We start from the raw sequence: 14507 nt of genomic DNA on the forward strand, positions 1-14507 counted from the left end.
TTTTTTATGGGTAATAAGTTTATTGATATCAAAATGAACACCATATACACAAGGAGTATACATGGGGTAAACAAATCAAAAACAGAAATTACAAGAATCTAGTAACTCAAAAACAGAAGAAAATGATTGGTTTCGCAAAGCGGCCAACCAATCCATCAAAGTTGTAAAGAAAAATAGCTTCAGGTCTGAAACGGATCTTTCCTTATCTTCAAAACACCTACTATTTCTCTCCCTCCAAAGACACCACAATAAACAATGAGGAACTATCAACCAAACAAACCCATTTTGATAACGACCAAATCTGCCTTGCCAACATGCTAGAAGTCCCACTACAGATTGCGGCATAACCCAGCTCACTCCAAACAAATCCAACACCATAACCCACAAGTCCATTGCAACCGGACAATGAATAAAAAATGATCAACCGTCTCATTATTACACTTGCACATGTAGCACCAATCCAATATCCAAACCTTTCTTTTTCGTAAATTGTCAATTGTTAAGCATTTCCCTAAAGCAGCAGTCCAAACGAAAAAAGTTACTCTGGGTGGAATTTTCTGTTTCCAAATACTTTTCCAAGGAAAGCCACAATCTTTGGAGCCCATCAAAATACCATAATAACCTTTAACCAAGAAGCTCTTCTCTCTATCAGATTTCCAGCACATCTAATCCTCACCGAACCCCTTCACCGATGCACCATATATGGTATCCAAAAAACCAGTCAAGGCTTCTAATTCCCAAAGATGCATACCCCTAAAGAAACTTACATCCCAAAACAAGACTCCAATATCAAACTTCATAAGCTCAGCCACGCTAGCTTCTTTATCTTGGCAAAATCTGTACAAATCAGGATAGCTGATTGCAAGAGACGTCTCACCACACCAATGGTCTTGCCAAAATTTCACCTTAGACCCATTTCCAATATCATATAGAACGTGGCCAGAAAAAGAAGGCCATCCCCGACTAATATTTTTCCACAAGCCAACACCATGTGGACCATTAACAGGCCTAGTACACCAACTACCCCATCCACAGCCGTATTTCACCTCTATCACTTGCCTCCAAAAAGCAGCCTTCTCCATCCCAAATCTCCATGACCACTTCCCAAGCAAAGCTTCATTAAACTGTCTTACCTTCCTTATCCCCAAACCACCCGAAGAAATGGGAGAGCAAACAATATCCCATTTAACCAAATGGAATTTTGGTTCATCACCAATGCCACCCCATAAAAAATTCCTTTGAAGTTTCTCAATACAGTTAGCCACAGCAGCAGGAATAGGAAATAAAGATAGAAAGTAAGTGGGTAAATTAGATAGAGTGCTTTTAATTAACGTGACTCTACCTCCCTTAGATAAGTACAAACGTTTCCACCCTGCTAACCTTCGTTCTATCTTCTCCAAAATTGGGTTCCAAATTGTCTTATCCTTGACTTTGGCTCCCAAAGGAAGACCCAAATATTTCATAGGAAGATTACCATGTTTACAGCCAAGGACATGCAAGACTAAGTCAAAATTAAACACCATACCAGCAGGAACCAACTCTGACTTGCCCAAATTTATCTTTAAACCAGAGACTGCCTCAAACCACATAAGTATCACACAGAGAAACAAAATCTGATCCAGATCAGCGTCACAAAAAATTAGAGTATCGTCCGCAAAGAGAAGATGAGACACCACTAAAGCTCTTCCCTCTATATGCCCCACACCAAAGCCTGACACGTGACCATCATGGACAGCTTTATCCAACATTCTTCCCCAGGGCTTCCATAACCAAGACAAACAACAAAGGAGACAATGGGTCAACTTGTCTTAACCCCCTAGAGCTCTCCAAAAACCCACAAGGAGTGCCATTTATCAGAATGGAGAAACAAACTATAGATATACAATAAAGAAATCCACCGCCTCCATTTGGCAGAGAACCCACCCCGTTCTAGTAACTTCATAAGAAAACCCCAATTTATATGATCAAAAGCCTTCTCAACATCTAATTTGCAAAGTAGCCCTGGCACCCCAATTTTCAATCTACTATCAAGGCATTCATTAGCAATAAGTACAGGGTCAAGAACCTGCCTGTTCCTCACAAAAGCATTCTGTGAAGTTGAAATTATATCTTCCAAAACCGTGCAAAGTCTGGTGGCTAAAACCTTAGCAATGATCTTATAACCCATCCTCCCCCCCCCCCCCCCCCCTCAACAAGACTAATAGGGCGAAAATCCTTTACTTCAATTGCTTCATTTTTTTTAGGAATGAGAGTGATGAAAGTAGCACTCAGGCTTTTCTCAAACTGCCCTCTAGCAAAAAAAATGATGGAACACAGCCATAAGGTCAGGTTTGAGAATCCCCCAGCAAGCTTGGAAGAAAGCCATTGTAAATCCATTTGGTCCAGGCGATTTATCACCATTAAAATTTTGTATGACATCAAAATTTTCCGCCTCCTCAAATGGTCTATCTAGCCAATCTGCATTATCACCGGATATTCTTGGAAATACTAAGACTTCTGGGAATGATCGACTAACTTGTTGCTCAGAGTATAAATTCATGAAAAATTGAGTGACGTAATCAGCAATCATACCTTGATCGGAAGACAAGGCACCATCAACCACAAGGCTCTCAATACCATTATTTCTTCTATTAGAATTAGCCGTTCTATGGATAAATTTGGTATTTCCATCCCCCTCCTTCAAATGTAACACCCTAGACTTCCACCTCCAACTAAACTCTTCTAAAAGAGTAAGCTTTTCAATATTGGTGCGGAGAGTAGCTTGTTCTAACTTTTCCTCAGCTGTTAAAGGATGAGTTTCCTCTCTAACATCCAAGTCATTCAATTTATTCCAAAGTTGCTGTATCTTAACAGTGACATTCCCAAATTCCTCCTCATTCCACTTTTTTAAATCCAACTTCAAAGCAGCCAATTTCTTAGCTAGTATGAAACTAGGATTTCCTTGGAACGAATAGGATACCCACCACTCCTTCACTTTATCAATAAAGTTCTCCACCCTCAACCACATATTTTCAAAGCGAAAAGGAGTTCTACCTCTCCGATGACTCCCCCCCTCCAACAGAATTGGGTAGTGATCAGAAAGTATTTTGGACAGCCTTCTCTGTGAAAATTGAGTGAAGTGATCCACCAAGAACGGAGAGAAAAGAAACTGATCTATTCTAGAAGCGGAGGAAGAATTGGACTAGGTGTAAAGGCCTCCTTCCATAGATATATCCATCAGCCCATGAAAAGAGATAAAATCCGAAAATTCATGCATAGCCCGAGTATAACTTACAGCCCCTAGTCTTTCTGATGGGAAGTGGATTATATTAAAATCACCTCCTAGGCACCATGGCGAATCCCACCAACCAATTACGTCCCCAATTTTTCAAACACATATTTCCCGAAATATTCTCAAGACACCTCCCACACCATCATAATCAGAACCCCCTAAGACCTCTTCCCCTTAAATTTCGTCACCGTCTGACCACCAAAGAGCCCCTGTACACCAACCAAACATTCTCTAGCCAACAACCCATCAAAATCCCTAACTTCCTGCTCTTTTCTCATCACACCACCATTACCAATGCAATCCCCATCCCCTAATCTCCCTTCACCCCATGTTTCATCATCGGGCGCTCACCGCTGGCAACTCAGGTGCCGGAAACACGTGGGAAAAGTTGTTGGAGTACCCAAAAACTACCAGATTCACGAGAAATTGCTCCAGCCATGAGAATTTGGTGTTTTACCCTAAGATTTGATGCGCGATATTTTGGTTCCAGACATGATATTTTGTGAACAAGCATGATATTTTGCAAATGTGATAATTTGCTACAAAAAGTGAAAAATTGTCTCTGCCAACATTTAAAAAAATTATTATTATTATTATTATTGTTGTTGTTGTTGTTGCTGCAATTTGTTAGTTTCAAAGTGAATTTTGTTTCATCTCTACGTGATACTCAAGATTAAAGGTCACTTGAACATAGTACTTGAAAATTGAGACAAAAACTTGTGGTTTTACATGAATAGATTGAGAATTGCAGCCAAATTTTGTTAAGGACTTTTGGTGATATATAGTTGCAGTGTATATAAGGACAGGCCTTAGATCAACTGTAAGGTTGCTCCTTTGTGACTAATTGGTCATGAGTTCGAGTCCAAGAAAAGAGGCTCACATAAAAGTAGGTAAGGCTGTGCCCCTGCCCCTGCAAAGCAGGGTGCCTTGTGGCCCAGGGACGCCCTTTATAGTTGCAATGTATATATGCATAAGTCCAGCAATATAGAGACAAATCGTTGGGAAAAGGAATGCCATTTGCCATCCAATGGACATAATTCCAAGCTTTTTTCACACCTTTCCAAGTGTGGAAGAAATGTTTGCAAAATCATCATTGATGGAAGATGCGCTATGAATGTGGTTTCTAGAAATGGAGTCATTCATATGCAACTTCATCCAAAACCCCATCCAAAGCCTTAAAGGAATACCATTTATCATATGTTGGGCATAATGCCGAGCTTTTTCACTCCTTTCTCAAGTGTGGAAGAAATGTTAGCAAAATCATCATTGATGGAAAATGCCAGTCATTCACATGCAACTTCATCCGAAACCCAATTCAAAGCCATATCAACTATCTTGGGTTTATAACTTTATTTTACATGTTTGTGGAAGATGTTTGGTCCAAATGGGTGCATATATATGCTAATGTTTGACGTATCATACCTATGAATATTGGCCATGTACTCCTTCGGTTATCCTTGGTTGGACGATTTGGATGTGACTCAAGGACAGAACCCATGTCTTCCACTATAATGGTAAGATCATATTGAAGCCCACACTACCAAGACAAAGAATCTGTTAAGAGTTACTCAACTTGAAGACTGATGTAATCAGCAGTCTTTTATTTAATTTTCTGCTTCAATCAAGTGCTCCTATTTATGGGTGCTGGGGGAAAATTTTGTAATTGTAGTTGTTTTTGGTGGGGTTATAAAAGATTGGCACATGAGTTGGCGAGTTTGGCTAGGTAACATAACGGAAATGTATCGGACTGCAAATCCTGGAATAACGGTTCAAACCCATCCTTGGCCTCGGGGAGTGGCGAACAGCACGGAACTTGAATCAATCAAATGGCAAGAGGCCTTTAGAGGGGGTTATGTGCAAAATAGGACTTGGCTTCTCTTGGAAGCTTCATGCCTAGCATAAATACGAGTCTTCAGCCATTTTTCTAGGCAGGTTTTTAGCAATTTATCTTTGAGAACATCTTTCTACAGAGCTCAGTTCCAAACCAGCTAGGGTTGTGAAGGTTTGGAGGCTAGGGTTTTGAGGATTCAACCCTGCAGTGCCAGTGGCAGATTTAGGGGGGTGGGGGGTGGCTGCCCCCCAGCCCCACCCCAAGCTTCCAGCAAATTCTTTGTTTAACCCATAGTTTATGAGGCTATCTCTGCCAATTCCCAACCCCCCCCCCCCCCCCACCCTCTCACCAGCTCTCTCTCTCTTTCTCTCTCTCTCCACCTACCCCCCAAATTATACAATGCAATATATATACACATATATACTTATGTATATTTTGAGTAATTATAATTATAATGTAATATTATATTAATATAATAATATGCATATTTATTTTTAATTTGTAATGTAGACATGATGAATTGTTGTCTATTGTGGATTTGTGGTAGATTGATTATTTATAATTTTTTTCATATAATCATGTGCAAATTATGAATCATATCCTTAGCCTTAGAACCTATAGTTTTGGGGAATATAGATTTCGAGACTTGAATTTGGATTTGTGCTGGGTTTGAAATAAATTGAATACAATTTTATATTACATTTTTCTAAGTCTACACAAATTCAAATACAAATTTAAACTCCTGAAACTCATGCTCCCAAACATAGGGTAATTGGGTAAACGACATATGGTTGTCATTATACCAAATGGCTGTTAGACATACTTCAATTTTTATTTTTATTTTTATTTTTGTATTTTTCTTTGTGTATTGAATACAATTAGTTTGTTAATTAATAAATATAATAATAGTAGAACATGATTAATAACTTGTTTATTTATATGCTTTGGCCCCACAACTATAATTCCTAGATCCGCCACTGCGCAGTGCCTACCAATCCATGCATTGCAGTTAAAGGCGCAAGAGGCTAGCAGAAAGTCACTGTTACAGTTCTGAAACAGTTTCAAAACAGGTACTAAGCTAGGAATTAACCTTCTGTTGTGCAAAAAAAAAAAAAAAAACACTGCCCTATTTTTTTTGTTGTGCATAGAAACAGAAGTAATCTCTTTATTATTTAGCGGATTCAATGTCAGTAGTTATTTGAACCAAGAAACACTGTTGAAACATTGTTGAACACTATCCTGAACTCTAGTCTTCATTTTGAAATTTTCTTGTTTCCCTACACTTATTTGCATCAAATTGGCATCAGAGCAAGTTCATTCTTGTGGGTTCATGTCTGCAAGGGGTGGAAGAGGAAATAGGGGCCATAGAGGGAGATACAAGATTGTTGAGATGTTTGGAGAGCTGCAGATCGCATTGTACATGCTCAACAAAATTCCAAAGAGAATGGTGCACAGGTAAATATTTCAAAACTTGGTGGCAATATGGAAGCTAAAGAATTCTTGGACTGGGTTGATAGCATTAAGAGTTATTTCGAATGGAAAGATGTGCTCGAAGAGAGGAAAGTGAAGCTTGTGGGAGCAAACTCAGGGCACCTGCTTCGACTACGAGGAAACATTATCAAAATGATCATGAGAACAGGAGGAAAAGGAAAATCTGAAGATGAGAGAAGATGAAAGAGAAGCTGAAGGCTCAATTCCTACCCCTAGATCATGAGCAAACCTTGTACCAAAGGGTTCAAAACTTGAGGCAGCATAGGAAGTTAGTCAAAGAGTACACCCAAGAGCTTCATAGGCTTTCATTGAGGTGCAATCTTGCTGAAACCGACACCCAAAGGGCTGGTTGTAATGTAATTGATCTAAAAATGACCATACAAGACCAAGTAAGCTTGCAGCTTCCTTATAAGGTGAGTGATGCCTAACAGCTTGCACTAAAAGTTGAGTCACAACTTACCCTCAACGTGCCTAAGAAGCTTGGAATCGAACGCAGCAGTGGTGCATCAACTAGTAAGGCAGATGGCAGCCCTAGAGGTGGCCAGACAGCAGCCCCTATCTGTGCTAACCAACCAATCAGCAATAATATTGATAAAGCAGCCAAAGTAAACCAGGGGGAAACAGTGGTGAAATGCGGTAGATGCTTCAAGCATGGCCACAAGTCTAATGAGGTTCAAAGAGGGCCAAAGAGGGCTGATGGCAGAGTTAATCTTGCCAGGGATCCAGAGGCTGATGGTGACGAGAATTTTGCATTTCTTGAGGACTAAGAGCAGCAATTGGAAGCTGAAAAGAAGTGGCCGTTTTTTATCATTTCAAGGTCATTACTTTCTCCTCCAACCAGCAGCAAGGCTGCTTAAGAATATCTTTTGGACTAAATGTACAGCTGGTGGAAAGCTAAGCAACTAGGTAATTGATAGTGGGAGCAGTGAGAATCTGGTTTCTCAAGATATGTAGACAAGTTGTGATTTAAAACTGAAAGAAATCCACTACCATACTGGATTCTATGGCTTGGCAATGGAAATGAGGTAATCGTCTCTTCAAAATGCCTCATTAATTTCTCAATTAGTTTCTTTAAAGTATGTTTATTGCGATGTGGCTCCCATGGATGCATGTCACATTCTTCTTGGGCGGCCTCAGCAATATGACAGAGGCACAATCTATGATAATATCAAATTCCCAGCACTGGTACAGTTTGGGAATTAGTGATTTCCCTCCCCCAGTCATATGATTGTATGTATCTCTTAGGAGGATCTAATATGAGCGTTGATGTAACAAGCTGTTTGATAGGAAGGCCATTTGGTCTGTCCTTTTGATTGTACTGCTTAATCAGTGTGATGGGGTAGATGTCCCCTATGGTTGTCTGGGTATGCCCAGCAAATGTTGTATATATTCAGAGAGATTAATACATGTACCTTTACTGATCAAAAAAAAACTTGCACATTTTTTGTGAAAGATGGTGAGAAAAAGAGGAAGCTTGTGCTGAAACCGATGAAGGATGATTGGCTGCAAAAGACTTGTTTTAGACCAACATGCACAACAGGAAGAAAGCTTCATAAGTTAGTAACTGACAACAACAGCTGCAAAAATGTGCTGGATGAAGTAGTGGTGGAAAAATTGAAGCTTGAAGTGGTTGAACACCCACAGCCGTATCGCATTTTTTGGTCTAATAAAGGGAAGGAAGTATTTGTAACAACATGATGCCTGATCAATTTTTTTATTGGAATCTCTTATAAAGAATCCATTTAGCATGACATAGTACTGACGGAAACATAACATATTCTACTCGATCGCCCTTGGCAAAGAGACCAAAGGGTTGTTTTTCCATGATGAGCAGGCCAAGACCTACTTTTTCTATGTCAAAAATGGTGACAAAAAGAAGCTAGTTTCAAAGCCATGAAAGATGTTGATGTGCAAAGAAGGAGAAGGATGAAACGTAGGCCATTAGTTTTGATAAAACAATCCAACATGTCACTCAAAATGAGAAGGGCTTGATGGAATTTCCAGATGCCCCCTCAACTGAAAATCAAGTTATAGCACATGAAGCTCTTGATACATTTCTTCACCCTAGAGATATGAGTGCCTTTACAATAAAAGAAAATTAAGTCACTAGTGCTGGACCTATTCCCATGAATGATTGCCGCAATAATGAGGCTATGGACGGTCAGCATATTCTACAAGAAACTAATTCAAGAGTAAGACAGCAACAAAAGCATGTTTTGGAGTCCAAGAATGCTGGAAATGTGGAGGATGAAGCTCAAGGAAAATCTTCACAGGAGAACCAAAAAGAATCTGTTGAGCATTGCAAGTTTAGAAAGTATAAATTGAGAACTTGGTTTATGAACTGCAGTCATAGAGATGAATTTCAAACTAAATATTCAAAAATGGTTACTTGCAAAGGAGAAGGCGCGGCGAAAAGGGTAATCGAGATGCAGGAAATTAAAAGAAAAAATGATAATCACTTTAGATTTCTAGTCATGTGAAAAAGAAGCCTGACAACCAAAAGTCCTAGAGATAAGCAAACAGGAGCATATCATGAATGATGCCTAGATGTGTGAACCAAATTTATAAGGAAGTTGTTAATCAACATAGGCAGTTCAAGAAGTATCAGGTGGATGAGTAGGTTATGGTTGTCCTTCAAAAAGAGAGATTTCCGTGCTTACCACAAGTTGAAAGGTTGAAATATTGGCGTGCAAAATTGGTGACAAAGCCTATGAAGTTGAACTCCCTCAGGGCCTCATGGCTTGGATATATTACCAACCTTTAATGTGGCAGCTTTTGTGCCCATTCCATGGTGATAAACAAAGTGTTGAGCACAAGAATTCCACCAAAGCCACTTCTAAGCAAGGGAAAAAAAATTAAGGGACATAAGAGAGAGATCAAGACTAGGGCTGGAATTTATTTTAGATTCTTGGTAAAATGGGCCAGCAGACCTGATTATAAGAATTCATGGATCAGCAAGGAGGAATTCATGAAGATTGACCCCGACATGTGTCAGGCAGCCAAGATGAAAACTAGCATGGAGGCAAGTCCTTTATAAGAAGAGGGGAATCATACAATCAGCAGTCTACATTTAATTTTCTGCGACTATCAAGTGTTGCTATTTTGCGTGCTAAGGGTTCTTTTGTAATTGTAGTTATTATTTGTGGAATTTTAGAAGATAAGTGGCTTTTAGAGGAGGTTATGTGCAAAATAGGAGTTGGCCTCGCATGGAAACTTCAGGCCTAGGATAAATTGGAGTCTTCAGGCACTTTTCCAAGAAGATTTTTGGCATTTTTTCTCCAGGGCTCAACTCAACTCAAGACCAGCAAGGGTTGTAAAGATTTAGATGCTAGAGTTTTGATGATTAAACCCCACAGTGCCTACAAATCCCTCCATCGCAGCTAAAGGCACAAAAGGCTAGCAAAAAGCAGCTGTTAGCCAGTTACAGTTTTGAAATAGTGCCAAAACAGATACCAATCTAAGGATTAACTCACTCTTGCGCAAAAAAACAAACTGGCCTATTTTTTTATGTGCATAGAAATAGAAATAATCTCTTTACTATTTGAAGGATTCAATTTCGGTATTTTGTTTTTGAATTTCTCGTTCCATTTCTACACCTAATTGCATCAAAGATACAACAAAAGGAAGAAATCGCGTGTTTGAAGACATCTAAAGTGTTTCAAACATTCCTATTGTAGAGTTTGTCATCCCCAATGACTTCATTGATGCAATTCTCAATTCAAGTCTATAGTGCTATTGGTTTCAAAATGTAGAACAAATTCAAGCATAGAGTGAAGCAAAACCTTCATCCCAATCAAGCCCAAGCCAAGAAAGATCTTGCAACATGGCTTCCTCGGATTCCCTAGTAGACCTCTCCAAGTCAGTATCTTCAATTCGAAGAATGAATTTTCCACCTTTGGACCTGAAAGAATGAATCAATTCATTAAATAAATAAACTTAAATAAATATAATAAAAAAAACTATTAAAAGACTTAATGCCGATTAGTTTTCACATTTCAGTTTGAACTAGTTCAGTTTCATCCAAAAAACAATGGTAAAAGCAAAACCCGTTGAAAGGCACAAGCACAACAGCAAAAATGGTAAAAACGAATTGCATCGGAAGGGACAAACTGCTGCAAGAACAAAACACAAATAACATAATGATTAAAGGGAAAATGAGGAACAAAAAGGAAAAAGAAAGTACCTAGCAAACAAGTAATTGAAGAGGGCTGTTCGTGCACCTCCCACATGAAGATTTCCAGTGGGAGAAGGTGCAAAACGAACTCGAACTTCTCCTTCAGCCTTCTTCAGAGAACCAGAGATTGTAGATGCAGTGACAGTAAGATTTCTGTTGGTCCTCCGCCCGAATTCAAAGGCTGCATGCCTCCTATAACAATGAAGAGACGAGCAACGCCACAGTGGAGGAGCGACCTCCCTGATGCTCATCCATGGCGCTCCTACCAGTATCCCCATGTTTACCTCTTCTATTCTTTTTTCTGCAGCCAATGGCAGACCCAGAAATTTTCTTCAGCAAAGACAAAAAATATATGCAAATAAAAAACCATGAACATTTTCACATTTCCGAAAGCAAATAATTAAAATTAAATTTATAATTTATCGAGAATTGCATAAAATATACACTAATGAAATTATAATTTAATCATTCAACCTAACTTATTTTCCACTAATACATACATTAATGAAATTATAATTCAAGCAGTCAACCTAATTTATTTTCTACTATAGGCAATAGGCTAAATACAACTATATATCAATGCATAAAAACATAAAGTACATATTAACTGAAATTATGAAATTATAATTCAACAATTCAAGCCCCCAAAGTAAAGCAGTTAAGGCCTAAACCTAAATGGGTATTAGCTAAATGCCTATAAGTCCTAAATCTATAGATTATAGATCTCAAACCCCAAAGTAAAGTTTTCTACTTTCCTGTAAATCTGCACTCGTGTTGTGTGTGTGTGTGTGTGTGTGTGTGTGTGTGTGTCTTCGTGAGGGGAGAGAGAGAGAGATCAAAGAGACGGAGAGGAGAGACCTGCTCAGCTGGATGCTGCCGCCCGACGGCGCTCAGCTGAGCGGCTGGCCTAGACGCCTGTGGCTGTGGACTGCCTGAGCTTCCCGCAGCCTGCTTCTGCTGAGGCCGAAAGCTTGAAATTAGATAACGAAGCGCTTCCAGTAAAATAAAATGGCACCGGTTTTGTGTCTGACGTTCTGCAATCCGGTCCCTTCCTCACCGATTTGGCTCTACCAAATTAAGGCTTAGTTTGGCCTCTGCGATTTTTGAAGGAATTTTGATGAAATGAAGTTTTTCAAATTACTATAAAAATTATTTAATCTCTCTCAAAAGTAGGAAAAAAAAAGGTTAATATTAAGTATTTGATAAAAAAAAAAAGAATACAAAATAATATTATTATTAATATGGGCCCTAAATTTTTTATTTGAATTATGAAAAAAAATAAGAAAAAAAATATGGACGGGAGAGGTGAGTGGTAATTTATAACATTAAAAAATTATAAGGATATCCATATAATAAAATTATCCTCTAATAAAAAAAAGTTAGCATTTTACTTTTAAAAGTTTTAAATTCCTACCTTTTAAAAGTTTACGTTAAAAGTTAGCTTTTAAAAATTAGAAAACTTACTTATCAAACATGATAAACTCATTTTTTAGTTTTAAAAAAGAGAAGTTAAAAGTAAAAAATAGGAGTCAAACTCATTCAAAGGGTCATTTCGTATCATTGTCAAAAATTACAGAGACGAAAAAGTAAAAAAAAAATCAAAAAATTAAAAAGAGAAATTAAAAATTGAAATCCAACAACATGTTTGATTAATATTTTAAAAACTAAAATAAATTAAAAACTTAACCGAAATACTCATTTTCATCTTTAAATCAAATAATGTTATAAAAATATGACTAAAAAATAAAATTATAAAATAACACAAATTAAAAATATTATTGTTGTGTTTTGTAGCTCATATTTTTTAGATGATAACATACACAAGGAGAAAAACATAGTAAAATTAGCATGCTGGGGGGAAACCGTCGTCGGTTTCTCCATACCGTCAACGATTTTGGTTGAATTCCATAATGTTAGCTCTCGGTATTTATCCATCGAAGGAACTGTTGACCTTATAAGTCACACCCGGTTTTGATTATGACAAATACTCATTGTATCTAATGAGTGTTTGAGTTTTTGTGCAGGAGCTAAAAGTGTTAAGATCAAGATATACACAAAGCAAGTAAAGCCTGAAAACCAATCTCTATTCAATGTTGTAATATTTCATTTAATTGATTTGTAATAGTAACTAGGGCTCTGGTTTGTAATAAGCTCACACACATCACATGTATGATAATATGTAAGCTCAAAACAAACCGTGAGTGAGAAATGACCTTAGAAAGACCTTAAGGTTTTCCCTTCGATCGACCTTTTTCGATGTCTTCAAATTAGACCCCAAGTGACCCTAGGACACTCACACTTGCACCTATGTTTGTTAGGCACTTGAATAGGATTTTGTATGTTTCAAAACTGGACTGAAATGCACACATGGTGCACTTTCGGTCGACCAGTCAAATCAGTTCATTTTGGCCTAGTCGATCGAACCAGATTTGGGTCAATTGTTGACCAAGGTCCTGGTCGACCGTACCAGAATAGTTCAAAAAGCCCCGGTCAACCGAAACCCTCTCTAGTCAACATTTTGACCACCTGGTCGACCGAAACCCCCTGGGGTCAAAAGTTTGACCATCTAGTCGACCGAGACAAAAATGAACTCCAATTTCCTAGTCGACCGAGGGTCCTCAGGAAAATTCCCAACGGTCTGGTCGACCGAACCATATGAGACTTGGTCAACCAAACTTATTCTGGTTGACCAGACCTCTCGGGTTGCCCTAAGTTTTACCGCAGTTAAATATTTTTTAAATAGGGTTAAAATGCTTTAAACATTATTAAAATTTCCTAATAATACCCAATTGATCCCCAATGGTCATATTTTCTCCTATGCCTATATATATGAGATCATTTGAGAAAATTATATATGATTAACCACCTTGATTAGGAGAAATTCTCTGAAATTTCCAAATCTTATAATACTCATATTTGACCCTCCTACACTCATAATTACCTTCTCATACTGATTAAATCCTCTGTAAGTTGATTGAGTGTTAGCTTAAATAGGTTTGCTCTCCCATTCTTGATTGATTGATTCGATTTTTTACGAGAGCTAAACCTAAGTGTTCTTAGGGGGGCTTTTGCTAATAAGCATATCCTAAGAAGACTTGCTTAAGCTTTTGAGTATTGCATTTGTGTTGCAATATCTTAGGAAGCTTGTATTTGTCTTTGGGTTGCAAAATCATTTTCAAAACATACTCAAATATCTGATGTGATTTATATTGATATATTTGTGAAAAGATATTTGTGTTTGTGATAGTGATCTTTGTTGCAATATTCACTCAATCATACATTATTTGCCGAATACAAAGATTACACATCCTTTGTAAACCAAGCATATACATCATATGATACTTACATGCTTAAGATATTTTGTTGATTGAAGATACTTGAGACTTGACATCTTTATGTAAACTTATTTGCTGAACATCTTGTGATACAAAGATTGCTTGTTTGTCACTCTCACGTACGCATTACACAGATTGAAAATATCTTTGAGAGTTGAGCTGTTTAGACCACATTGAGCTTACATATTGAATCATATTGTAGTGTATGTTATTGCGCACATTTGGGTACATATCTGCTTTACAAGAAAGCACAATCACTGTACCATTCAATTATATACACATTTGTTATATTTCCAGGCACGGGCCTGAAGAGGGAGACTAGCCTTGGAATAGTCCCGAATTGGCTTAAACCCAGTTAGGAAAGCTAGGTGCGACGTCCTGTTAAGGCGTGTAGGTTGAGGTCAG

At 38.1% G+C, this 14507-nt stretch overlaps 1 protein-coding gene across 1 annotated transcript in view; it reads right to left on the reverse strand.

The window, feature by feature from the left end:
- The window catches only part of LOC131155550 (glutamate--tRNA ligase, chloroplastic/mitochondrial), a 29079-nt gene extending 17141 nt beyond the window's left edge, over positions 1-11938 (reverse strand). Inside the window, exons 1-3 of the mRNA XM_058108772.1 lie at positions 11626-11938; positions 10777-11068; positions 10376-10494 (exon numbers count right to left, since the gene is read on the reverse strand). Coding sequence (XP_057964755.1) covers positions 10376-10494; positions 10777-11045 — 388 coding nt within the window. The 5' untranslated portion in view covers positions 11046-11068; positions 11626-11938. The remainder of the gene's footprint in view (positions 1-10375; positions 10495-10776; positions 11069-11625) is intronic.
- Positions 11939-14507: the final 2569 nt, after the last annotated feature.

The sequence above is a fragment of the Malania oleifera genome, chromosome 5 (genome assembly GCF_029873635.1).
Source record: "Malania oleifera isolate guangnan ecotype guangnan chromosome 5, ASM2987363v1, whole genome shotgun sequence".
In the NCBI taxonomy this organism is placed as follows: domain Eukaryota; kingdom Viridiplantae; phylum Streptophyta; class Magnoliopsida; order Santalales; family Ximeniaceae; genus Malania; species Malania oleifera.